This window comes from Schistocerca piceifrons, chromosome 3 (assembly GCF_021461385.2).
Source record: "Schistocerca piceifrons isolate TAMUIC-IGC-003096 chromosome 3, iqSchPice1.1, whole genome shotgun sequence".
NCBI lineage: Eukaryota > Metazoa > Arthropoda > Insecta > Orthoptera > Acrididae > Schistocerca > Schistocerca piceifrons.
Window position 1 is genome coordinate 471,600,330 of NC_060140.1, and position 27,232 is coordinate 471,627,561.

At 39.3% G+C, this 27,232-nt stretch overlaps 1 protein-coding gene across 6 annotated transcripts in view; it reads left to right on the top strand.

Annotated features, from left to right (window-relative positions):
* Positions 1–27,232, top strand: part of LOC124787697 — a 142,325-nt gene that overhangs the window by 1,800 nt on the left and 113,293 nt on the right. For 4 of the 6 annotated variants that reach the window (XM_047254527.1, XM_047254532.1, XM_047254528.1 and 1 more), the window contains exon 2: positions 22,032–24,163. In XM_047254527.1, the coding sequence (XP_047110483.1) occupies positions 22,772–24,163 (1,392 nt within the window). In that variant the 5' untranslated portion in view covers positions 22,032–22,771. Of the gene's footprint in view, positions 1–14,052; positions 14,123–21,835; positions 21,933–22,031; positions 24,164–27,232 lie in introns of those variants that run through there. The other 2 variants (XM_047254529.1, XM_047254530.1) reach the window with 2 other exon arrangements.

Consider the following 27,232-nt stretch of genomic DNA (forward strand, 5'->3'; position numbering starts at 1 on the left):
TTCCCCAGTATTTCTTCATTGCCTCCCCAAAGGCCTTCTTCCTTTCTTCGGTCCACTTTGGTCGGAAAGGTTTAGATTCCGTCTCTGGAGTAAACTTCCACTTGTCGATTTTTCTTCTGAATGTATCCCGGTCTGATGTGTTTGTTATGTCAATTTTTGCCTTTTTCAAATCCTTCTTAACTTCAGTTACCCAGGGTATTGTTGCCTTAAGTGATGTCATATAGTCCAATAGACGTTTAGTTAACCTGTTTCCAGGTAATCTGTCTATATGTCCATAAAACTTCATCCGCCTCTTCCTGATATCTGCCTCGATGTTTGATATTTTTTCGGTTGTCTCGGTAGTCTGCAGCCTGTATCCATCTTGTGTGTATCGTGGTCCTAGGATTTTTCTAATAATTTTTCTCTCTACTTTCTTAATTTCGTGTAAATCTAATTTTCTATTCAGGGAGAGTGTTTCACTTGCATATGTGACTGTTGGTTTGATGACTGTGTTGTAGTGTCTGATTTTAGTGCCTTTTGATAGACATTTCTTGTTATATATATTTTGAATAAGTCCGAATACTTTCTTGATTTTCTGTAATCGGTTTTTTTGTGCTATTTTCTCAAGTCCTGTTGGTTCAATAACTTCACCGAGATACTTAAAGTGCTTGACTCTAGTTATTTCACCATACTTTGTTTTTAGTTTCGAAATGTCTAATTTTGAGCAGATGAATTCTGTCTTCTCAAAGGAGATTTGCAGGCCAACCTTCTCAGCACATTCTTTAAGTGTCTCAATTTGTTTTACTGCTGTTTCTTCACTGTCAGTTATAATTGCCAAGTCATCTGCAAACGCTAAATAAGGGATGTTCAATTTTCCTTTACCTCTTCCTAGTTCAATTGGCTTCCAAAAGCTTTGTTTCCTTAGTGTTACTTCCCACTCTTTCATAACTTTGTGCAAAACTATATTGAATAATAGTGGTGAGATCCCATCTCCTTGTCTTACTCCTGTTTTAATTGAGAATGGTTCCGAAATTTCCCCTCTGAATTTAATTTTTGATTTGGTTTCTGTTAGTGTTTGTTCAATTAGTTTTCGGGTTTTAGTGTCTAGGCCTCGTTCTTCGAGAATGTGACATAGAGACTGTCTGTCTATGGAATCGTATGCCTTTTTGAAATCAACGAATGTGCAGATTATTGGTTTTGACCTGATTGCTTTAATCTTTAAAATAGTTTTAAGGTTGAATATCTGTTCCGGGCATGATCTATTAGGACGAAAGCCTGCTTGGTAGTCTGAAATTGTATGTTCTAGTTGTTCTTGTGCCCTCTTTAGGAGACATGCAGATAGAATTTTGTAGGTAACTGGTAAAAGTGAAATGCCTCTGTAGTTGTTTACGTCTGATCTCTCTCCCTTTTTGTGCAATGGGTGAATTAGTGCACACTTCCACTCCTCTGGGATATTTTCTGTCTGCCAAATTTCTTGGATGATGCTAGTGATCTCTTTTAACGAATTTGGACCAAGGTTTTTCAGTAGTTCAGCTACAATTCCATCTTCTCCCGATGATTTATTATTTTTGAGTTTTCTAATGTGACTATAAATTTCTTCTTGAGATGGTGGTAGTGAAGTCTCATTCGTGTGTTCTGGTTGTAATCTGGGGAATCTTGTACTTGGTTGTGGGCAATTTAGGAGTTGTGAGAAATATTTAGCTAGTTCTTGGCAATTTTCTTTGTTAGTTAGTGCCAATTTTCCATTCTGTTTCCGGAAGCAGAGATTTTGTGGAGTGTATCCTTTGATTTGATTTGCGAATATTTTATAAAAATCTTGAGTGTTGTGGTTCTTAAAGTTTTCTTCAATTGTGTTTAGCTGTTCATTAAGGTATTTTCTTTTAGTTTGTCTAAGTATTTTAGCTGTTTGTTTTCTCACTTTGAAAAATGTTTGTTGTGTGGTTTCTGATTTGTCACAATTGTAATTTAAAAAGGCTTGTTGTCTCTCTTCTAATGCGTTATCACAATTCGAATTCCACCATGGATGCTTGGATATTTTCTTTAACGGAATCAAATCTCTTGCTTTCTGTATAATTTTCGTTCGGAAATCTTTCCAGTTGTTTGTTGGTTGTTTATCCCATGCTTCTGTAATTTCTGATTCCTTGATATTTTTCAAGTCAAATTTGGGAATTAGTGGTGATTTCCTTTGGCGTTTCCTTCTTGGAGTGAATTTAATTTTAACTCTGGTAAGGTAGTGGTCAGAATCTATATTTGCCCCTCTGCGGACTTGAACGTCGTGTATTTCTTTCTGGAAGTCATAGGAGATCGCAACATGGTCTATTTGAAATTCACCAAGCTGAAGGTTTGGTGATCTCCATGTTTTTTGTTTCTTGGGGTCTTTTCGAAGTGATGTTGTCACGATTTTTAGGTTGTTTTGCTGACATAACTCGATGAGTCTCATGCCGTTCTTGTTTGTGAATTTGTGTGCAGGGTAATTACCGACTGTTTTTTTATATTTCCTCTCTTTGCCAATTTGCGCGTTGAAATCCCCTAGAAGAATTTTTACATCCTCCTCTGGAATTTTGGACATTTCAGTTTCGAGTTTTTCCCAAAATTTTTCTGTCTTCTCCGGTTCTTTTTTGTTGGCAATGTTGGTAGGTGCATGAACATTAATAAATGTATATATTTTGTTGGTGTGCTTGATTCGCATGGTCATTAGTCTGTTACTGATTTGATTCATGTCTATAACAGTCAAGGGTGTCCTTATTTACAATAAAAGCCATGCCAAATATTGCAGCTCCTTTGCCAATTTTCTTGTCTGTTTTACTTTTAAAGATACGGTAATTGTTGTAGTCTATTGTTTCTGAATCAGTGAATCTGGTCTCTTGGAGAGCAAGGATTTGAATTTTCTGTTTGTTGAGTTCTGTTGTAAGATTATGAAGTTTGCCTGTCTGAATTAGTGTCTGAATGTTAAAAGTGCCAATAAATGTATGGGACTTTCGTGGACGTTTACTAGAGAACTCCGACTTTCTCTGTCGTACGAGCCCAAGCTCCCCAGAATCCGATAGCTTGGTTGTCGCCACAGGGCGAGTGGATTGGCCACCTGGGGTAATATTAATTTTACTTGTACGAATCATACTGCTTGTAATTAAGTTCCAGCTAATGCTGGGTAGTTAGAACCAGGGATTGTTAGTTCCTGGAGCTTGGTGTTCAGCCGCACCTCACATGGTGAACAGACGCTGGCCAGAGTACCGGTGGTTGCCACACAGACGTGTCTGGGCTTTTCAATATGCTTTATCTTGTTGATAATGCTTGCCTCTTCCGCCAGTTCCGCCGTACCGATGATCTTCATCTCCGTCTTCACTACCGTTGAGGTCTTCGCCGTATCCCTGGCAAGGGACCCTCACAAGGTACTATCACCCGGGCCAGGTGAACCAAGGTTTTTTTACGAGGTGTTACTCCTCCCCCTCCTCCTTTTACAACCGGGCTTGGGACCGGCTTAGGCGGAGTTTTTTCTTTTTATGATTATTACAGAAACATCTGAAGCTTCTCATTTTTTCTGTAGTTTGTTTAAATATGTTTTAAGATTTCATTCACGAATTTTCATTCATATTCAGTTATGTGCACTGTGATGCACGAAGATTACTACTGTTGCTATTGTTTTCAGGTTTATACTCTCTTTATGCTGTTATAACATTTCAAACTAATTTGTATGTTTAGTTGCAATAGAACTATAAACTATTAAAGCTGTTCAGAGTACAGTTTTGATGTTTTTGCCCAGGCACAGTCACCCAGCAGTTTATTTCAAGTGAATGAAAACATTTTTTTCATCGCACATACAGAATGCCGATATGAGTTTAGTCAGTGCTAATTCGTTGCCGTTAATTGAAAAACTGAAAGGAAGAGAAAATTACAATACATGGCAATTTGCAATGAAAAATTATTTACAGAACGAACAATTGTGGCAGTATATAACGGGTGAGATCAAAGATGAAGTTAATATATTGTACCGCAACGGCCAAAATAATCTTATCAGTTGATCTCGATATTTATGTGGATCTGCAGAGCAAGTTTTCTGCAAAAGAATTGTGGAATAAATTAAAAAAAAACTTACGAGGATTCAGGACTTTATCGAAGAATAGGCTTGTTGAGAACGCTTTTAATGACACGATTAGAGAACTGTGTGTCTGTGGAAGAATGTGTGTCAAGAATAATTTCAACATCAAATAAATTGAATGATCTTAACTTCGAAGTGAAAGGCAAGGCAAGTGATGTATCTTGTTAGCTGGGCTGCCTAATGAGTACAAACTAATAATAGGTTTAGAGAACTCGAACATGCCAATAATGGGTGATCCCATTAAAAACAAATTGCTACAGGAAGTAAAGGACGAAGCGTGTGGCTACTCATATGTTAATCATGTGGCTCTCCAGGCGAATAAAAAAATACAAGCGAATCAGCTCACACCACAATCCCAAAGGTCCGAGATGGTACATCTGCAACAAGTATGGACACACAGCGAAAAATTGTCGCAGTAGAAACAAGGCAAGCGAAAAATCAGTGATTAAAGAAACCAGTTACAAGAAATTCTTCATGATGCCACTGTCAACTAAAGCTGTACACAGAGAGTGGTTTGTGGCTTCTGGTGCATCAGCTCACATGTCAAACCATCCATATGATTTAAATTTTGTAGCGTCAGTTCCCAGTTCACAAGTGGTTGTAGCCATCAATGAAAATTTACCTCTTAAAGGGACAGGTTGCACGCATATTAAAGCTGTGGCAGGCTGAGAGAAAATAAATATTAATGTGACGGATGTACTTTGTTTCTCAGCTGAGTACAAATTTACTTTCCGTAAGCAAAATAGTGCAGCAGGGTCACTCGGCCATTTTTGACAGTAGAGGCTGTCGCATTCGAGATACAGAGAAGAAATTGATAGCTACAGCATTGTTAATCAACAGAATGTATAGGCTGGACCAACCCAGTGATCGCAGTGCAGAAACAAAATATGCATCCATGTCTATTGTTGATGCGAATCTATGGCACAGAAGATTAGGCCACCTGCACTCAGATGCGATGGAAAAATTACGAAACGGTTTGGCTAATGGCATCAAATATAAAGGAGCCGTCGACACTCCATGCGTTACATGCGTAGAAGGTACGCAAACTAGATTTTCCTTTCCACACTCCACTTGTAGACCTAAAAGAATTTTGGAGTTAGTGCATTCAAATTTGTGTGGACCCATGCAAACCACATCGATTGGTGGAGCTAAATATTTTCTAACTCTGATTGATGATTTCTCCAGAAAGATTTTTTTGTATCTGTCAGCAATAGATACCAAGTACCTGACATTATACACAATTTTAAAAAGTTCGTAGAGAATCACAGGTGAAAGGCTTTGTATCTTGGGAACTGATAATAGAAAAGGATATGTAAATGAAAGACTGACGAAGTTTTTAAGGGAAGGAGTAGTTGAACATTTAACTACTGTTCCCTACACTCCAGAATGAAAGGGTGTTGCAGAAAGGTACAATAGAACAATCGTGGAAAAGGCAAGATATGTTATTTGAAGCGAAATTACCTATGAATTTTTGGAGAGAAGCAGCCTCCACCGCAGTGTATCTCATTAAAAGATAACCAACAAAAGCTTTGAACAACATAACGCAAGAGGAAACTTTCTCAGGAAAGGAACATGACCTCAGACATCTAAGATTATTCAGCAGTAAGGCATTTGTACACATATAAAAAACCACTAGGCGCCAATGAGACAAGAAATGTGTTCAGTGCATACTTGCCGGATACTGTGAAGACAAGGCATATCGGTTGTTCCATCCGGTTCAACAAAGAATCATTAAATCCAGAGATGTGATATTTAAAAAAGAAATAATTAAAAAGAGTAATAACAAGCCAGGAACAGGTGATTGTCAGATATCTATTCTGTTCACAAATAAGGAGAACATTATGATTAAAGGTGGCTCAAGGGACAACAGATCAGATAACAGCATTTCAGAAGAAACAGGCTGTCGAAATAGAAGAATCTGAACTGCCTCAACAAGTGCTCACTAGGGAACCTCCCCATCGCACCCCCCTCAGATTTAGTTATAAGTTGGCACAGTGGATAGGGCTTGAAAAACTGAACACAGATCAATCTAGAAAAATGGAAGTAGTTGTGTGGAACTATGGAAAAAATAAGCAAAATATACCGACTGAGCAGTCCATGCACAAGATAGGCAACATCAAGGAGAGCGTGAGCTCAGGAGCGCCGTGGTCCCGTGGTTAGCGTGAGCAGCTGCGGAACGAGAGGTCCTTGGTTAAAGTCTTCCCTCGAGTGAAAAGTTTTTTAAATTTTCAGACAATTATTATCTGGCCGTCCGTCCGATGCGATCACTTTTTTGGGAGTGATTATCACATCCACAAGAAAACCTAAATCGGGCAAGGTAGAAGAATCTTTTTACCCATTTGCCAATTGTAAAAGTTAGGTGGGTCGACAACATATTCCTGTCATGTTATGCACATGCCGTCACCAGTGTCGTATAGAATATATCAGACGTATTTTCCTGGGGAGGAATCGGTTGACCTATGACCTTGCGATCAAATGTTTTCGGTTCCCATTGGAGAGGCATGTCCTTTCGTCTACTAATCGCACGGTTTTGCGGTGCAGTCGCAGAACACACACACTAAACTTATTACAGTGAACAGAGATGCCAATGAACGAACGAACAGATCATAACTTTGCGAAAATAAAGGAAGTAAATTTTTCACTCGAGGGAAGACTTGAACTAAGGACCTCTTGTTCCGCAGCTGCTCACGCTAACCACGGGACCACGGTGCTCCTGAGCTCAGACTATCCTTGATGTTGCCTATCTTGCGCATGGACTACTCAGTCCGTATATTTTGCTTATTTTTTTCATAGTTCCACACAAATTCTTCCTGTTTTCTCGATTGATCTGTGTTCAGTTTCTCAAGGTCTATCTACTGTGCTAACTTATAACTAAATCTGAGGAGGGTGTGATGGGGAGGTTCCCTTGTCAGAAGATCTTTCAGAATACCCATACCAAAGCAGGTGGATGATTATGTAACCTATTGTACTAAAGAGGATTCACAAGAATCAGAGCCATTAACTTTGGAAGAAGCTTTGCAATCCAAGGATTCAGAGAAATGGTTTCAAGCAATAAAAGAAGAATTGAAGTCGCATGCGGAAGATAAAATTTGGGAATAAGCTATCCTGCCTCAAGGCAGAAAAGTGATTGATGCTAGGTGGGCCTTTAAGATAAAATGAGACTTACAAGGACAGATAATTGGCCATAAAGCTCGACTTGTAGTTAAGGGATGTTCACAAGTTAAAGGTTTAGACTATGGAGAAACATACTCACCAGTGATATGATACAATTCACTCAGATATTTTAGTCTAGCTGATAAATATGACTTGGACATTGATCATTGTGATGTGGTGACAGCTTTTTTGCAAGGTGATTTAAAAGAAGAAATTTATGTTAAAATTCCCACAGTTGACTATGTGACAAAAACTGTCAAACATGAAGGTATTAAGACTCGAGAAAGTGGTGTACGGACTTAAACAGGGAAGTCGATGTTGTAATATCAAACTGGACAAAGTTCTACTAAGTCTAAATTTCAGCAGGTCCAATGCTGATCCATGTGTTTATCACAGAAACCAAGGAATCGATATATTAATTGTAGTTATTTATGTAGATGGCATGCTGATATTTTGTAACAATATGCAACAGAAAATTGCATTTAAAGAACCACTAAAGGAACAACTTAAAGGACCTTGGAGAAGTATCCAGTTGTGTAAGGATCTGAGTGACGAGATCATAAGCTTGGACTTTTATGGTTGGATCAGACTCATTATATAAATCAGATTTTACGGGAGTATAAATGGAATACAGTAATCCAATATCCACTCTGCTTGACAATAACCAAGTATTAACTCATGAAATGAGCCCAAAAACAGAGACAGAAAAAGAGATACCATAAAGTCCAATATAAAGAAGCCATAGGTAGCTTAATGTATGCACAACTAGGTACTAGACCAGATCCAGTGTACACAATTGGAGTTGCTAGTCGGTTTAATAATTACCCTGGAATATCCAACTGGCAAGCTATAAAGCGAATCCTAAGGTCTATAAAGGGAAATAAAGACTTCAAGCTACAATTTTCCAAGGAAGGTCATGACATCACAGGTTACACTGATGCTGACTGGGTGCTGGGACATAGGAGACAGAAAATCAACCACTGGTTTTTTATTTGTCACAAGGTGCAGCAATATCATGGCATAGTAAAAAACAACAAACAGTAGCTCTCTCGATGACAGAAGCAGAATATATGGCTTTAACTTCTGCATGTCAGGAAGCACTTTGGCTGCAACGTCTGCAAAGAGAGATATCCCTTTTCCCAAAAGAGGGCCCGATAAGATTGTTTTGTGACAACAAAGGTGCAGCTGATCTGTCAAAGACAAGTGGATACAAAGGTTGCACTAAACACATTGACACCAGGCATCATTTCATCAGGGTAAAGATAGATAGAGGAGAAATCACAGTGGAGCAAATTTCCACAAATGCAATGCTTGCAGATATGATGACAAAGCCACTGCCAAGAACCAGACATCAGTAACTAACACAAGAATCTGGACTCAGAGAATGAAGTGAAGTGCTGAGAGACATCACTTCTAGTGGGGGTGTTGGAATTTAGAATCGATGCCTCTGCTACATATTTATCTTTGCCGCAGTTGCTACTGATGTCTATAAAAGCATTCCTATTACATGTTCAAACAAATTTCGGGCTTGCAGCCGGTCGTTGTTCAATACGTCGCACGATATTTCAACTGGGCACCTGCCAGTCATCTTCAGCGACGGCTCACCTGAAGATGACTGGCAGGTGCCCAGTTGAAATATCGTGCGACATATTGAACGACGACCGGCTGCAAGCCCGAAATTTGTTTGAACAGTCAATTCGCCGGGAAAATTTTAAAATTCAAATTCCTATTACATGGTTGTGTTTTGCCTATCCTTGTGTTACATTCATTCTGTAGGTGTTAATAAAAGCATTTATGTTCACTTTCAAACGGTAACCGCGTGTTTATTTTAAGTTCAATAACAACAGTTTTATTTATACATATTTTCGTGTTTGTTGGCATGTGTATGTAGTGATATCGTAGACGCCATATTGGAGATGCTTAAAATAGCCATTTCCGTCATATTGGTGACATCATAGGTCAAAGCAGAGGGTTGGAATCGGACACTTCCTTATTTCCCCTTCCCTTATCCATGTCACCTTCAGCTACCAATTTAATACACACTCAATATATTAGACAATATGGTGAAATAACTTTTCAGTTTCTTCTCCTCAATCTACAGTGTGACCTTTTTTTGAACACATCTGATTAATGAATGAATATTTTACTCACCAGGGTATTGTATGTTGTTGTCGAACTACTTGTTCGTTTAATACCATTTCCCAGGCCAGAACTCAGACCTTTTGTGATTTAAGCCCTTGTCAACTAATCTGTTTACTGCCTAAGGAGGATGCTAACTATTGCTTATCCACAATTTCCAGCATAAAAACTCGAAGCATTCGCGGTGCATTTATTAACTTGAGTAACCACTGCTACAAAATCATCATGATCACTAGTCCTTGTCACTATAGTGACAGAGACAGTAGGGTCAAGCCTGTTTGTAGCTACAAAGTCCACAATTGACCTTGATAGGAATACTAAAATTTTTTAATGTAATCAACACTTCCCTCCTTATGAGATCTGACCTGTCTGTTTTGTATACATTCTATGCCTAGTTAAAAATTAGGGCATACTGAAAAGTTAGGCCTTCAAGTTTTTCATGTGAAAACTCTTAACGCTTTTTAAATAAAATAAGTGTTGTTAATGTTCTACATCTTTATTCTTCATGTCTGCATATTTATTTCTCAACTTAAGTTAGTATTGTGAAAAATACATTTCCCTTAATGAGAGTCCAGTTTGTTGACACTGTCACTGCAGAATGACTGCCTTTATTGATGAGCTGCAACCTCAACTTTGCTTGCGCTGCTTCATCCTTATCAAAGAGAAGACCTCGAAGTTATTTAAGTTTTGGAAACAGTTGAAAATAGGATAGTACCGAGTCAGGACTGTGTGGACGGTGATTGATGACAGTAATCTCAAGGTGTCAGATTTCTCAGCACTTGTGTATGGATTGGCATTGTTATGCTGAAGGAGAGGGTGCTCTGTGTGTGGGCAAACTCTTCAGATTGCTTTCCACCACCCATACGGTTCTTCTGATTTTTGTCTCGATTACACATCATCCCACTATACTCCAGAAACTGTGTGTGTAAATTGTAGCAAAACTCCTCACAGTCATTGCCCTTGTGAACAATATCTTACACAGGTTTGCCCAAATTTTTATTTTATTTTTAGAAGAAGGGAATATGGGAATAAAAGACCTCTCCTTTAACAGCTTGTCAAACTATGAAGGCCAGATGAACGGCTTATGCAGTGGATATGGTATCAGTTCTCTGTTAAGTCATGACTATTTTATAAATCATGAAACCGTTCGAGGAAGAAGTTACCAACTCCCTTAAACACTACCTATACTGCATGATTGGGTACCCCTCAGCTGATTTAGGTGGTTGCCCTCCATCTCTGGAGTTGCTGGAGAGCTGGATGCTCTGCAGAACATTGTCGTCCTGGATTTTAACTGATCCCACACACAAATAATTATCATTGAAGGAAAGGAGCAAGTGCATCGGTATGTATAATGATCCACTCATCCTCTTACCCGGTTGTTCAACCAGGCAAGCCTCCACAATAGTTAAGATCTTCTAAAGAATAAAGGAAGTGAAGGAAAAAGAAAAGATGTAAACAAAATTTGCATTAATGGTGCACTTGATCTTGAATCTACTCCTACAGATGTATTACCTGTAGACATGGTTATTACACAAGTTGTACAAGAAGCTGAAGAAGGAGCAGAGATATAAACATACCACCTCTGATGTTTTGTTGCCCCCAACACTTTCTCTTATGCTGATACTGCCATGGAACTGTTAAGACTGTTATCACAACCTAGCTGAACTCACAGTTGATGTCCCTCTTCTCCATTATATGTATTCCACAGGAGGAGTTGTGATTATTGGAAAATCACCTGCCAGCAGACAGAAACTACAACATTTTTAAGAACTACCAAACTATTGCAATGATGGTTTCAGGAAGTATTTTCAGATTGGTGCAGCTGTCAGTTTTCAGTGAACAGTTACTGCTGAACACCACACTAGAGTTTGTGGCCAGTTGAATGCAAAGCCATCTACCTTGGCAATGGTTTGCAACTTAAGAGATGGGAGAACTATTGCATCAGTTACCCATCCCGTTTATCCTGCTGGGTGGTTTCAGTGCCCACTATTGTGTGTGTGTGTGTGTGTGTGTGTGTGTGTGTGTGTGTGAGAGAGAGAGAGAGAGAGAGAGAGAGAGAGAATACAAACTGTAGAGGTCAACTAATTCAGTGGCACCTTGTGCTTTTTAGCCTTTGACTAAAGAATAAAGTAACCCCACTGCACTTTAGCAGTACCTATGTCACATTTATTGCAATTGATTTAACCCTCTGCAGGGCTAGACTCTCATCTCTGATACTGTGAAATGTCCAGTGATTTGCATGATATCTTTACACAGCCATTTTATTGATACCAAATTTGAGGCCCACTGGTGGTCTACTGAGGGGGTCCACACACAACCCAATTGGCAAGCTCCTCTGAAGCCACTGTCACAGTATCTCAAGAAAAGGACATTGACGAGATAGTGCAAGAAACAACTAATGTGATTATCCATGTAGCCCATAACAATACCTTAGTCCTCCAGACCATCAGTACACAAGTGTATGCCATGATAGTCTCTAAAATGAGCTGAGGCCATCAGAAACAGGGGAAGAGCCCGACACGAGTAAGGGATAAAATTTTATGCTGCATTTCAGCAGGTGGAATAGGTTGTGGTGGGGCTCGTGTCACACAGAGTGCGTATAGAGGGGGGGAGGGGGGGGGAGATGGGAGGCAGGGAGAGGAGAGGGATTGGGGGTTGGGTCGGCCAGTGGCTTGGAGGGAGGAACCAAGTTTCCCAAATATTGATGCGGCGGGTAGGGGAGTTAGGTACATGAGCTAGGCAAGTGATGCGCTGATTGTCACAGCTGGTGGGAAGAGGCACACACTGAAGATGATGTGAGGACATGAATTGTGAGGCAGTGACAGGATGGAGAGAGGGTAAACTTTCAGGAGACAACGGATTACCAGAGACTGAGGCCAGAACAATTACGGAAGGATGTGTTGTGAGAATAACTCTTATCTGCGTAGTTCAGAGAAGATGTTGGAAGAAAGAATCCAGATGGACCAGGTTGTGAAGCAGCCAGTGAAACTTGGCATTTTCTGTCACCAGGTGTTCAACGTTGTTCTTGGTGAGAGTTTGGCAGTTACTAGTCATCCTGATGGGCAACTGGTCAGCATTCATGCATAAAAAGCAGTGCAGTGTTTGCAACAGAGTTGCTATATGACATGGCAGCTTTCACAGGTGGCCCAGCCACTGATGGGGTAGGATAAGCTTGTTACAGAACTGGAGTAAGAACTATAGGGTGGGTAGATTCCTGTGGCAAGGGGTTGGGATTGGAAGTGGCATAGGGATGGGCTAGGGTGTTGGGTGGGTGATGGCCCACCACTTTAGGAGGGGTGGGAATGATCTTTGGTAGAATGTGCCTCATTTCTGGGCATGATGAGAGAGAATCCAAGTTCTGACAAAGGATATTGTTCAGTTCCTCCAGTTCAGAGTGATAATGAGAAATAAGGGGTGGGGGGATGCTTCTTTGTAGTTACCTCTTGGGGGTGGTGGGAGGATTGGGGGGGGGAGGGGGAAGATATGACATGGGATACCTGTTTGCATACTAGGTTTTCTGAGGAGGTTGGGGGTAGAGGGGGGTTGCCTGCCTGTGAAGGCCTTTGTAAGACCTTAGCAAAGGAGGAGTCAATGCATACACCGTAGAGACACGCCGTAATATTTAAGCAGGAAAAAACAAACTACTACTTTTTAGACTGCAAAGTGAAATTAAAAAATATTTTTGAACTGACCTTTAAAATCTCTGAAAATTGTCATCTGTACTACTACTACTACTACTACTTCTTCTTCTTTACTGCCATTGACAACGACTGTTTTATTCACTGACACACGTTTGACTGTAGGTCGTTTGAAAGCTCCCTTTAGTATGAATTCATTTTGGATTTTATCCATCGTCCATTTGTGCGAAACCTCTCTCGTATACACTTCAAATGGTTTATTTATTGATACATCAAGAGCTTACAGTTGTGAAGAAAGTCCTCCCGGAATAACAGCCCTGTCTCAATTCATCATTCACAGAATTTTTGAAATGACTGCCTACTAAAGTAATCTAGCACAAGAAGACATCTCTTCTTCAATAAAGCACCTTTCTTTCTCTCCCATACTCTGTTAATCCAGAATTTCATACCAGTCTCGTCCATCCAACTCTTGTCATGTATGTGAACACAATCACTTGGCGGTATTTCAGAAGGTTTTGACATTGTTTTGCACTTGAATATGATCATTGGCTTAAGTTTAGTGCCATCAGCACAGCATGAAAGAACAACAGTGTAGTACTTTTTTATGTCCTTGTTTTTGTATTTACAGTTTTAGCTCCTTTGATGGCAAGAGCTCTGTTACTCAGCACATCAAATGTCGGCGGAGGAGTTTTGTCCATATTCGCCACTTCGCTTAGTTCCACATTGATTTTCTTTTGATGTTGAATAATAAAGTGATGGGAAGACATTTTCTCTTCATACTTTTGTAGCATTTTGTGAGGTATTTTGATTTTGATTCACACGCCAAGTCCATGAGGCTTCACAAACTTGTAACACAACCAACTCCACCCTTAGTCTGTTAAGCTCCACTGTAGAGCTAGCTTGAGGGCATGTATTTGAATCATTTTTGTATTAATTTCAATGCCGTCTTGACAATGTCCTTGAATCCATTTCAGTACATAATCTAGTTTTGGCCATTATGCATTCAGTTCTTTATTTGCACATTAAGTCTTACTCTTTTTTTTTCAGTTCTTCTTTACTAGCCCACCAGTTGCAAGCAGTTTTTCTGGTGGTGGAGGGATGGAATGCTTCTCAGCTGGTCTGTTTAGATATTCTTCTGCATATGCTATTACTTTCAGTGTATAGCCCGCATCATATGAATACCTTTAATTTTTTCCATTACAAAACTAGCTACTAACAAAAATATTGTACTGTTACTGACAATACAAATCACTTTCAGTTAGAGTTCACCAGCCCCGTAGACTGCAATGATGCATCATATTCTCGGGTAATCTGTATCACTTCTTAGTCTCGGATGTTATTGAATTTAGCATATGTTCAAATTCAGGAGTAAGTAAGAAACAGGTATTTTGTTTTCTCCAAAAAAAATTCCTGCCCTGAATACAAGCCTCCAAAGATGACACTGCGAACACCATTTTGACGATGTGAACTTAGGAAAAATTATTAAAATGCTGTATCTCTGTAATAGTTCTAGATATTTTGTTAGAGTTTTTTTTATTTAAAAGATAATTGCTTTGTGATAACATTGGTATCCTTAGTTTGAACTTATCTGTCAAAGTTCTTGTATTTTGAAATTTTTGATAATTTACAGATTTTTTTTAACAATGCCAATCCAGAAAAGTTAGATTTTTTTGTTTTCTGTCAATTAATACCATGTAGTGCTATATTCTCTGTAAAGGAGAGCTTCCACTTTTAAGTTGGACAGATTTCATTTTTAAAAAAATATTTTTTTGTAACTTTCAAGAGTATTGTATGTATTTACTGAAGTTGTTTTGTACTAATTTCTTTGTTACATTGTTTATTTCTATTGTCTTTGTTGCGGTTACTTCTTATCAATTTCTTTTGTTGCGGTTACTTCTTATCACTTTCTTTGTTGTAGTTACTTCTTATCACTTTCTTTGTTGTAGTTACTTCCTTTGTTGCAGTTACTTCTTTTCACTTTCAGTACTGCAAATATTTCTTAAACTTTGTTGTAGTTTCTTGTTAGTTTCTTTGTTGTGGTCATTCGTTGCATGTTTCTATATTGTAATTGATCAGTGCTAATTTGTTTACTGAAGAGGCGTCTAAGAAATCTGAGACCATCCAGCGAGTTCTGTGTTTTTGTGAAGGATTTGCCAGTTGACACAGTTGCAGTTGTTTTGTGAAAAGGACTGTATGAAATGTCTTGCTACTGGGGCCACAGGAGAGTGAAGTGTGCTGACTATTTGCATATCCATAAAATAGTGATATAAAAGACAAACAAAAAACAGACTTCTTTCAGGTTGAGAATCAGCATTCTCATTTGAAGACTGTTTCAAAGTGAAGATGTTTCTAGTGACGACTTTTTGTGTTCTAAATGTTTTGACAGTATAACAACAATGACAGTATCTGAACAAGGTGAAACCTACCATGGTGCAGATGATGCAGATTTTGCATCAATAGAGGGAGAATTAAATATCCTGAATCAATCAACTACAGAGGTAGGTGTTAGTCCTGTTGAGAAACCATGGTCAGTGAAGTCGAGTCTTAAGCTCTTATTCATCAATAAAGTGTAGAGAAATTACTAAAGCTATGGATGAATACACTACAGCAAAACTGACCACACTCTTCATAGTAGAAATTCCGTCTTCAGAAGAAAATGAACCAAAGCACTCTTGCACCTCTTGCCAGGAATTTTTCACAAATATCAATTCAACTGTTGAATATTGTGCATCCTACAGTGAAAAGGTGCAAGTTTGAACTATTATTCCAGAGACATTTTCAAAGAAAACAGTTTTGAACCAAATTCCATCAGTATCAAAGTACATGGTAGACAAATAAAGAAATGTGAGGTCTGTGAAAGGAGTCTTTGGAAGACCAGATCCGTATTATGGTCATCCTGTAGAATTAGCTAAAGTTCAAATAGTGCAGCCATTTTATCTGGAAGATAAATGGGACTGTTCACACCAGAGCGCAAACAAAAAAGTCAGTATGACTCTAATAGTTGAAGGTGGAAAAAGTTGTGAAAGTGAAGACATACATGACTCGCGGTATCAAAAAAACTTTTGCTATTTATAAGAGCAACTATACAACTTCACATATTGGAAGTCAAAATTTTATGCACTACGACCTAAGTGGGTGGTTCCATACCCACCTAGATATGTCTGTTTATGTGTATACTGTGCGAATTTTGATCTTTGTGTGGTAACTTTGAAGAACTTGCTGGAGTATGTGTCATATGACACCTTGGTTGGGCATGTGAAGTCATTAGAGTCTGTGAAGTAAAGCAAGAGACTTGTTTGTTTCAAGAATGTAGTGACTGCCCTGGAAAGGGAGGACTTTCTTTAGACACTTAGCCTGGACAATGAAGCAGAAATTACATGTGTGACATGGGAGGAAAATAAACAAATTAAGAAAACCATTGCCTTTGACAGTTTCGTTGATGACCTTAGTAAATGTTCAGTGAAAGCAGTAACACACCAGCATCTAAATAAGTTGCAATAACAACACATTGCAGAAGTGAAAGGGTGTGTACAGACTGAAGAACTATGTTTAGTGCTTCACTGTGATTTTGCTGAGAACTGGTATGTAATACTTCCACAAGAATTACAAGGGTATCATTGGCATAATGACCAGGTTTCAGTTTTTACAGGAGTGACATATTTTCAAAACAAGACCACAAGTGTTGCAGTTATAAGTGATGACACAGAACATGACTCTGCACATGCTTTGCTAGCAGTGCGCAAAATTCTTCAGCTGCAAACAGGGACAGAGAAGATCGTCATTATTACTGATGGTGCTCCTAGTCATTTTAAAAATTGTTACCAGCTGTTTGAATTGTGTAAGTCACTTGTGCCAGTTGACTGGGCATACAGTGCTACTGGTCATGGGAAGGGGCCTTGTCATAGAGTAGGAGGCCTGCTGAAGCACCATGTTTCAAAAGATAATCTTTAAAGACCAAATACAGCTGCGATTCAGAATGCTGAGGATTTTATGAGGGTCATTAAATCTCATACATCCACAGCTCTCATTCTTTTGTCCAAAGAGGAAATTGAAGAATTCCTTGAGCAGAAAAAAAAGAATGGTCCAAACTATTCTAGTGTAAGGAATTCAGAAGACAGATTTTTGGACTCAAAGTGATGGACGAACTCATCTTGCAAGCACTGTAAAGAGCAAGAAAGAAGAAATTTTGTTCGTTCGGCCAGCATCTCAGAAACAGTAGGATAATATTCAGATTCACAACCTGAGAAGGTGTGTGTGTGTGTGTGTGTGTGTGTGTGTGTGTGTGTGTGTGTGTGTGTGTGTGTGTGTGTGTGTGTGTGTGTGTGTGTGTGGGGGGGGGGGGGGGAGGGGAGGGAGGGGGGGAGGGAGGGGGGGAGGGGGGGGGGAGAGAGAGAGAGAGATTATAGATTATAGACACCAGTTATGAGTTAAACAAAATTCCAGCTGAAGGACAGCAACAATGCCATCAGTGTTCACTTCCTGTTCACAATGTTTTGAAGATTGTAAGTGCTCCAGTTCCTATTGGTTCAACAGGAAGGCATCATTCTATATCAAAGGAAGATACTGAACCATTGGAACACATTTTTAGTTCATTGACTGGCTAATTTCAGTACAAAACAGTGCACAGAAGCTGTATAAATTGAAACCTTAAAGTCTTTGGACCTTTCACATACATTTTGGAACCATTTAAAATGCTTGAAAAATGAATCTCTTACTCATCTTTCAAAACTAAAATTATGTTAAATAAGGCTAGGTTTTGATTTTTTGATCCCGTTATGTGATAATGTGGCAATAAAACAGTTTTTATGTATGGCAAAAATTTCAATTGTTTATAAAACCTGTTCAACCTAAAAGTGGAAGCTTTCCTTTTCAGGGAATGTAGAACTATATGGTACTAATCAACAGAAAAAATCAAAATTTTATGGATTGGCATTTTTAACTTTTTTCCATAAATTATAAAAAAATTCAGAATTGTATAGTAAAAGAACTTTGAGGATTTCTTTGTACTCATAAAGCGAAATATCTAGAACTGCTCCAGAGATACAGCATTTTAATATTTTTTTCCAAAATTCACATCTTCAAAATTGTATGTGCAATGTCATCTTTGGAGGGCTGTATCTCGGAGCAGAATTTTTTTTGGATAAAACAAAAACAATAGGTGTTCCTTACTTAGTCCTTCATTTTAACATATGTTAAATTCAATAACATCAGAGACAATGAAAGTAAGAGTTTTTCCTAGCCTGCCTGAATTTATATGGACTATGTTTGCTAGACAATGTTCTACATTCTTGTTGGTGGGACTGAAGGGAGACAGTATTAGGTTTCCCACAGCATTGAATATATTGTCATTTTCAAGACAGGTGGGAATTTTAAGTCAAACACGGGACATTTTAATATTACTTTTGAGTATAAGATACCCCTGAATTTTTGAGGCAATTTTTGAAGAAGAAAATGTATCTTATAGTCCGTAAAATACAGTAAGTCATCAGAGGGTGACCTGGTTGTATGGGAGTGATTTTTTTCGCTCGCTCGCGCGCGCGTGTGTGTGTGCGCGTGTGTGTGCGCGTGTGTGTGCGCGTGTGTGTGCGCGTGTGTGTGCGCGTGTGTGTGCGCGCGTGTGTGCGCGTGTGTGTGTGCGCGTGTGTGTGCGCGTGTGTGTGCGTGTGTGTGTGCGTGTGTGTGTGCGTGTGTGTGTGCGTGTGTGTGTGCGTGCGTGTGTGTGTGCGTGTGTGCGTGTGTGCGTGCGTGTGTGCGTGCGTGTGTGCGTGCGTGTGTGCGCGCGTGTGTGCGCGCGTGTGTGCGCGCGTGTGTGCGCGCGTGTGTGCGCGCGTGTGTGCGCGCGTGTGTGCGCGCGTGTGTGCGCGCGTGTGTGCGCGCGTGTGTGTGTGCGTGCGTGTGTGCGTGCGTGTGTGCGTGCGTGTGTGCGTGCGTGTGTGCGTGCGTGTGTGTGTGTGTGTGTGTGTAGCCATGAGAGAGGTGGATGTCAATGTCCAAGAATGTGGCATGTTAGGTAGAGAAAGTTCATGTGGAGTGGATAGGAGAGGTGGTGTTGTGGTTGTGAAGGAATAAGGATAGAAAGTCTTGGCTTGGAATCCAGTCATGAAGGTATCATTAATGAACCTGAACCAGGCTAGGTGTTGGGAGGTTTTGTAGGCTAAGAATGTTTCCTGTTGGACTATAAACGGGTAGGTATAGAAGGGTGCCCTTTGGCTGCCCATGGCTGTGCCATGAATTTGTTTGTATACTCTTCCTTCAAAGGAAAAGTGGATGTGGATTAGGATATATGTGGTAAGGTGTATAAGAAATGCGATGGTGGTTTGGAGTCTGAAGGATGTTGGGAAAGGTACTATTTGATAGTGGCAAGGTCATGGGCATGAGGAATGTTGGTGTGTAGGGAGGTGGCAACAACAGTGATGAGTGGGTATCCAGGCGGTAAAGAGATGGAATGGTGGAGAGGCAGTAAAGGATGATGTTAGTGTCTTTGATGTGAGAGACTAGGTCTCGGGCAATTGATTGGAGGCCTTGATCAAGAAGAGCAGAAATTCTTTCAGTGGAAGCTCAGTAGCCAGCTACTATGGAGCATAAATGGTTGTTGTGTTTGTGGATGTTTGGGATCACATGGACGGTAAGTTGCAGGGTGTTGTGGCTGGGAGGAGGTAGATTAATTCAGGCGAGAAGTTCTGGGAAGGGCCTATGGATTTTAGTAGAGATTGTAGTTATGTTGGCCACCTGGGATGGGATCACTATGGCAGAGTTTGTAGCTGTTGAGTTAAGATAGTTGACGGAGCCTTTCTTCAGGTAGTTGCTGCGATTCATCATGCCAGTGGTGCAGCCTTTCTTCAGGTAGTTGCTGCGATTCATCATGCCAGTGGTGCAGCCTTTGAATGGAGGGAGGATGATCATTTTAGATTATATTTTGAGGTAGTGGATGGCTGTCATTTCCTCTGCTGAGAGGTTGGTGTTCTTAGTTGGTTAGACAGGAGGGGGAAGTGGATGTTCACAGTTGGATGGTGTACTTCATTCACTGACTCTCAAGCATTCCCACGCCTTTACCTTCTGGATCCCTACTCGTCACTATTGATGTCACCTCCCTACATAGCAGCATCTCTCATGCCCATGCCTTGCCACAATGAGGCCAAAATGAAGCACTGGCGCCATACAGGGGCGTAGGTTTGAAGTGTGTGTGTGTGTGTGTGTGTGTGTGTGTGTGTGTGTGTGTGTGTGTGTGTGTAGAGAGAGAGAGAGAGAGAGAGAGAGAGAGAGAGATTTGCTCTAGCTTATAAAAGATTTACTCAGGAAGGTAGCAAGTCTTCTTTCCTGTTGTCTGTGTCTATTGTTGACTGAACTCTGCTTTTCGGCGAGTAGTCACCTTTAACTCACAGGTATTTGCAAGGAGTAAGGGGACACCCTTCTGTGAATAATCTTAGTTATATAAATGAAAAACATGTTATTTAATCAAACAGCAGAAATGGGAGTGTTGGGAACGGTATGTTGCTTCAATGAATTAATCCAAAACAAATGACCCTAACTCTCTTCACCGAGCGAGGTGGCGCAGTGGTTAGCACACTGGACTCGCATTCAGGAGAACGACGGTTCAATCCCGTCTCCAGCCATCCTGATTTAGGTTTCCGTGATTTCCCTAAATCGTTTCAGGCAAATGCTGGGATGGTTCCTTTGAAAGGGCACAGCCGATTTCCTTCCTCGTCCTTCCCTAACCTGGGCTTGCGCTCCGTCTCTAATGACCTCGTTGTCGACGGGACGTTAAACACTAACCACCACCACCTAACTCTCTTCAAATCCTTCCTTTCACTTATTCCATTACTCTGCAGCACATAGTTAAATAGTGATGACATGTTTCAGTTGTAGAAAAGTTACTTCAAGTCATATTAACTTTTATAATCGATCACAATGTAAAATGAACTTGTGATCTGAAACAATTTCAAATAGCTCAGTTTGTGCTGTTAAGTGTGCCCATTTTTTTTCTAAACTGTGAACTATTGTGAAAAAGGGAATACAAATCAAAACAGCCTCATTCACTGACAAGAGTTCTGGTATTTTACATCTAGAAAATTGAAGAAATAAGCATATTTAGTCCCTGAATAATTCCATTTCCTCAGCTACTCCCTCTTTTCTCTCCTCTTCTCCTGTGTGTAGTAATGTTTGATGCAAAAAATGCCAAAAACATAATGTACAAGATCTCTCAAAAAAGAATTAAACTTTCTGTTATCAACAAACTGGATGTTACACAACTACTATACTATACTGAACTGTGTTTTCACGCGGCAAGCAGTTTCATCAAAAGCAGTCAGCTCAGTTACAGTGAATAAGCAGTTTATTACAGGCATGTTCTAGCACTCTTCTGGAAGGCAAAAATGGTTTCCTGCTTAGCTCCACAGAAAACAAAATTGCAAAAGTATTTTGAGCAGTGGCTGGCACAATTACAAATGTGCAGAGTCAGATGAGACCTACCTTGAAGGTTACCACCACTAACCGAACAAACTGATAAGTATGCAAATTAGCTGCCACGGTTTCTTTTTTGTCTGACCTTATATACAACATTTAATGGCAGTGTAAAACAACATATCTGCAGTAAACTGCTAATCAACTGCCATTGAGTTGTTTGAATTTGTGACAGTTTAAGGATGCAGTTAAAAGGAATGGTGGAGAGGGGAGGGTCACACACTAACATGCCACATCAAACAAGTGTTTATCTTTTTTTTTTGTCACAGCATGTATTTTAAGGAAAGAAAGATTTATTTTCTCATTTCATTTACCTTATATTTATGACAGTGATTTACTCTCTTCACTAACTTCGTTTCATTACATGCAGGAAAACAACTATCAATCAAGAAAACACAGATAACCAGTGAAAAGAGTGTGTCACCATACATACCTATTTTTATTTCCATTTTTTGTGTGATTTTCAGGTAAATAGAAGGGTTAATTCTAAGCTTTCAGTTACTGAACTTTGTGAGATGTATTTGTCTCTTGTGGTAGTGATGATGGTTTCTCTTTTCTCCCCACAGTTTAAACCACAAGCCGATCCTCACATTGCCAGATGTGCTTCCAAATTCTCCACTGTGACTAAGTGATTGCAGTACAGCAATTTCTCTTGAACTAATAGAGAACTACTCTGAGTCCGAGAAGCATGCTGCAACATGTACAGTTCGAGATAATCATGTCATTGTAGAGATGTGTTAAAGGAACTAATGAAAGTTGAAAAACAGAGATACATCATTTTTGCAGCTGTTTGTATGCTGTGAACGAACTATAACAATTTTAATTTTGTGAGACTTTGTCCTGATAATTTGAAGTTCAGAGAAAGTACTGTAATGGTTTTATCATAGCTTTTTAAGAAAACATTTTATGCTGTAGTTATGTGTTTTTCTTGTGTTAGCACTGAATTATTAGTAATGAGTATGTCCTGTAGAACACAAACCTAGCTTTTTCTGAAGCAAGTCTCAACAACAGTAAAGTGAAAAATGACAGTTCCAAAAAGAACTTGTGTATAAAAACAATGTTCCAAACATCATTTTTTTTGCTGTACCAAAACTGTGTGCAGTCTATTGTGAATATATACCACGTTCTAAAAATTCAGATAGTGTATGAGACCAAGAAATTGTGTATTGAAGTTTTAGCTGATTTACATTTAGAAGGAAATGATTATTATTTATAAAATAAAATTAAAAAAAACTTCTGATTTGTATGAACGTCGGTGAACTTTTAATATTAAAGTCGTCATTAAATTAGAAGTGTGAGTTTTGATATGAAAATTTTTGCTAACAAATTTTCATATGCCACAAACAGTAAGAAGATTAAACCTGTACAAGAGAGGGATAATGTAACGTGTTCAGAATTAGCATACAACAAAATAAATTGTGATGAAGTGTCGCAGTATAGCAGTTCAGATGCCACAACAGGCAGAATATCACCCTCTCAAAAAAAAATTGAATCTTTGCATGTTTTTCGCAATGAGGAAGGAAATGTTACCAATAGGGCCAGTAAAAGCAAAAGTTTATCTTTGGGGAAGAGCAGAGTACAAACCATTCATAAACTTAAGGAACTACGTGTTGTTCTGAAAAGATTGCCTGAACTGTGGTTAAGAAAAAATCAGTTCACTGTTGGCAGAATCAATAAACTATCAAATCAAAATAAATATGCTTCCAGAAACATAGCAGTTAAACCAAATTCTTGTTCTGATGTCAACAAAAGCAATTGCACCAAAGCACAAGTTACAGATAGTTCTGATTCATCATCAACTCTAGATGCAGTGCTTCACAAAGGAATCACTGATTCCTCAGCATTACAGGATGCTGAGCTGATTTTGTTTTTGTCTAAGTTTAAAACAGAGCATCCAGAATTTTTAGTCAAGAAACTGCATGTATCTTTACACAAATTGTCAAGTAATTTACGTTCATATAATTGGTCTCAGATAGAAAGCATTTATCAGAGATGCAAAGATTGCCACATCATTACTGTTCACAACAGCATTTATCAAGAAAATTCACCCAACCGAGCGGCAGTCAATAAGAGTTCAACTCGGTTAGAATCAAGTAAGAAACTGAGCATTTTACATGGGAATGAAAGTTCTTATGAAAATTTGAATGTGGTAGTTAAGAGAAAAAGACAGAGAAAGTGGCATTTCAATTGCATATTTTGTTCAGATGATAATGAGACAGCTCAACAGAACCATTTATCCAAAAAATGTAGAGGACTTGAATCGGTGAAAACATTTTCTCCTTTTGTGCTAACAGAGATAGAACTCAGTGAAAACGAAATGGATTCCTCAGATACGTCTTATATTCCTGCTAAAGAAAGAAAGCATACTGTTCATGGTAAGCAAAATATCCATAATAAAGAATCATTGAGATTGCGCAGGGTGTCGCCCATGGAACTTATAAACGCTGTAAAGTATGCAATGCATTTGGTACTGACTGAGCCATGGTTACAGCTGGATGTGTCTGGTCCTCCAGAATGCTGTGATTCTCAACATCATAGGATGGTATTGCATTGGATGAAGCCAGATATAAGTATGTCTGATTTATTCAGAAATGCTCTGTCACAAGGTGTATGGCTCCCATCTTTACTTCACATGATGATTTCTGCTGGGGCAATTCCTCAGCCTGAGGATGTGCAAAACATTCTGCTGTTTGTCATGGTATGTATTTCAGTAAATCTTTTGTTTCTTGTGTGTGTGTGTGTGTGTGTGTGTGTGTGTGTGTGTGTGTGTGTGTGTGTGTGTCTAGAGTTGTTACCTTCACTGTTTAAAATATTTATATTTCACTAAGGAATTTCCATATGAAATACTTTCTGTATAGGTAAAATGTAATAGTAGCAGGTGTCCAGTCAGTTTCTTAAAAGCTTGGGTTTCTAATAAACCATTTGACACAATGTGTTCATTTTAAGTAGGTGAGTATTAGAATTTCATAGTTAGATAAACTTAAATATTGGGGCAGTTTTGGCCTTCACTGTAAAATACATTATTGTTGCTTAACTCTCATCATGAGTTTTACTGCTGTCCATTAACATAAGCCGGCCGAAGTGGCCGTGCGGTTAAAGGCGCTGCAGTCTGGAACCGCAAGACCGCTACGGTCGCAGGTTCGAATCCTGCCTCGGGCATGGATGTTTGTGATGTCCTTAGGTTAGTTAGGTTTAACTAGTTATAAGTTCTAGGGGACTGATGACCTCAGCAGTTGAGTCCCATAGTGCTCAGAGCCATTTGAACCATTAACATAAGATAGTCAATACCGTGTAATTTGAAGGTGACTGGTAGTGGAAATCAGTTATCCACTAGCAAAAATAAGCATACATAAATACTACATTTTTCAGACTTGTATCTTGCATTATTTTATCCAGTTTTACACTTGTAAAGATAAGCCATTGTCACAATCAATAAAATTTTTCTGGTTTGTGACCACATTGTCAATATGTAAAACTACAGACTTTTCGGTCACTGTTGCATATGACCTTCAGGGTGTTTTCATTTACTGCTGAATGAGAAAATTTTATTCCTTATATACTTGCAGATGTGGCTGTTACCTAATTCTGATAGGCTGTTAAGGATGAAGGAGAGGGATGGTAGAAGTTCTTTGTTGGTATTCTTATTATTTCTTTTGACTGATGGAAACTCAAGGTTCTGATTGGTGTTTGCGTTACTGCATGTTATTGCTGGAAATTGACGAATGGAAAACCAGGTGGCAGTTGTGACGCGGCGTCATTTTCCTGCTTTCTAGCAGTGACAGAGACGCGACAGTACTATATGTGCCTGCGGCCGTTGCAGTCTCCAGCATGCCTGTGCGTATTGTTTCACGTGAGCTGTCATAGCGTACTGGTGTTATTGCTGGCAGCCAAGATGTTGGAAGTCGACACCATTCTTCTCTCTTCATGTTGGCAGGTCACTTGGCTATTTCTATTGCCTCTCTAATCTTCCTCCTGAAAGTAAGAGGCTGTTTTACCAGTAAACGAGCTTCACCAAAATCAATCTGCTTTCCACACATATCCTGGTGTTCTACCGCTGACTTGGTGTGTTGTCTTAGTCGGATATATCTTTTGTGTTCAGATACACATGTGCTGATGGGTCGTCCCGTCTTGCCTACATACACTAATCAACATTCGCAACTGATTACATAAACTTCAGCAGCATGTAGTTTCTCCAATGCCTCTTTTGTTGTGCAAAGAACATCTTTTATTCTGTTGCTGCTTTGGAAAATTGGCTTGATGCCTGCTCGGCGGAGCAGCAGTAACTAGCTGCTAGCAATAACACCATTAAGCTATGACAGCTCACGTGAAGCAATACGCACAGGCACGTGGGAGACCACAACGGCTGCAGGCACATAGAGTACTGTCGCGTCTCTGCCGGTGCTAGAAAGCAGGAAAATGACGCCATGTCACAACTGCTGCCTGGTTTTCCATTCGCCAATTTCCAGCAGTCACATGCAGTAACGCAAACGCCAATCAGAACATTGGGTTTCCATCAGTCAAAAGAAATAATAAGAATACCAACAAAGAACTTCTAACATCCCTGTCCTTCATCCTTAACAGCCTATCAGAATTAGATAACAGCCACATCTGCAGGTATATAAGGAATAAAGTTTTCTCATTCAGCAGTAAACAAAAACACACTGAAGGTCATTTGCAACAGTGACTGAAACGTCGGTAGTTTTACATATTGACCATGTGGTCACAAACCCAGAAAAATTTTATTGTGTGTTTCAGTTTTACATTTCATTACCGTCTGTGTCATGATTTTCATCTTCCTTACAGTATGAATACTCTGTTGTTCCGTTGCACGTGAGCTCAGAAAGTTAGTACTATTAGTCCATGTCCTCGTTCAATATGTTAGTGCAACTGGCAACCATTAAGTTTTGGGAGAAAAGAATAATCAATGAACATTTTTGTCAGGAACAGCTGGAATGCAGATGCCAAGTGGAAAAGTCACCACATTTCTTGAACATAAAGTCTGACAGGAACTGAAATTGAAGATAGCAGAACAAAAGCAGAAATGCTTAACTTCATTTTCAAATATTCGTTTACAAAGGAAAACCCAGGAGATTTGCCTCAATTTAATTCTTGCACTACTGTGAAGAAAAGTGAAGTAAATTTGTCAGTTGTACTGAAGAACAACTGAAATTAATAAAATTGAACATAGCTCCAGGACATGATGGAATCCTTATCAGCTTCTATAGTGAATTTGTGGCTGAGTTAGTCCCCTCTTTTAACTATAATCCAATGTAGTTGGAATAAAACACCTGTTTACAAGAAGGGTAGTAGACGTAACCCAATATCTTCCACATTGATATGTTGTAGAGCCTTAGAATATATTCTGAGCTCAAAATTAATGTAGACCACAACATCTCAAACAGAACAACCGTCTCCATGCCAACCAGCATTGATTCCAAAAACATGTAAAACCCACCTCACAATTTCCTGAAGTGTCTTCTTAAAAACTTTGGATCCATAGTCAGGTAGAAGCAATATTTCTTGATTTCTGAAAGGCATTTGACTCAGGGCCATGTCTACGCTTATTATTAAAAGTTCAGTTGTATGAGGTATCAAAGAAATTTGTGACTGGATTGAGGATTTGTTGGTAGAGACACCATAACAAGTTAACTTTGATGGGGAGTCATTGACAGTGAAGTAACCGTGCACGTGCACCAGGGAAGTGTGTTGGAACCCTTGCTGTTCATGCTGTATATTAATGATATTGTGGACAATGTCAATAGTACCT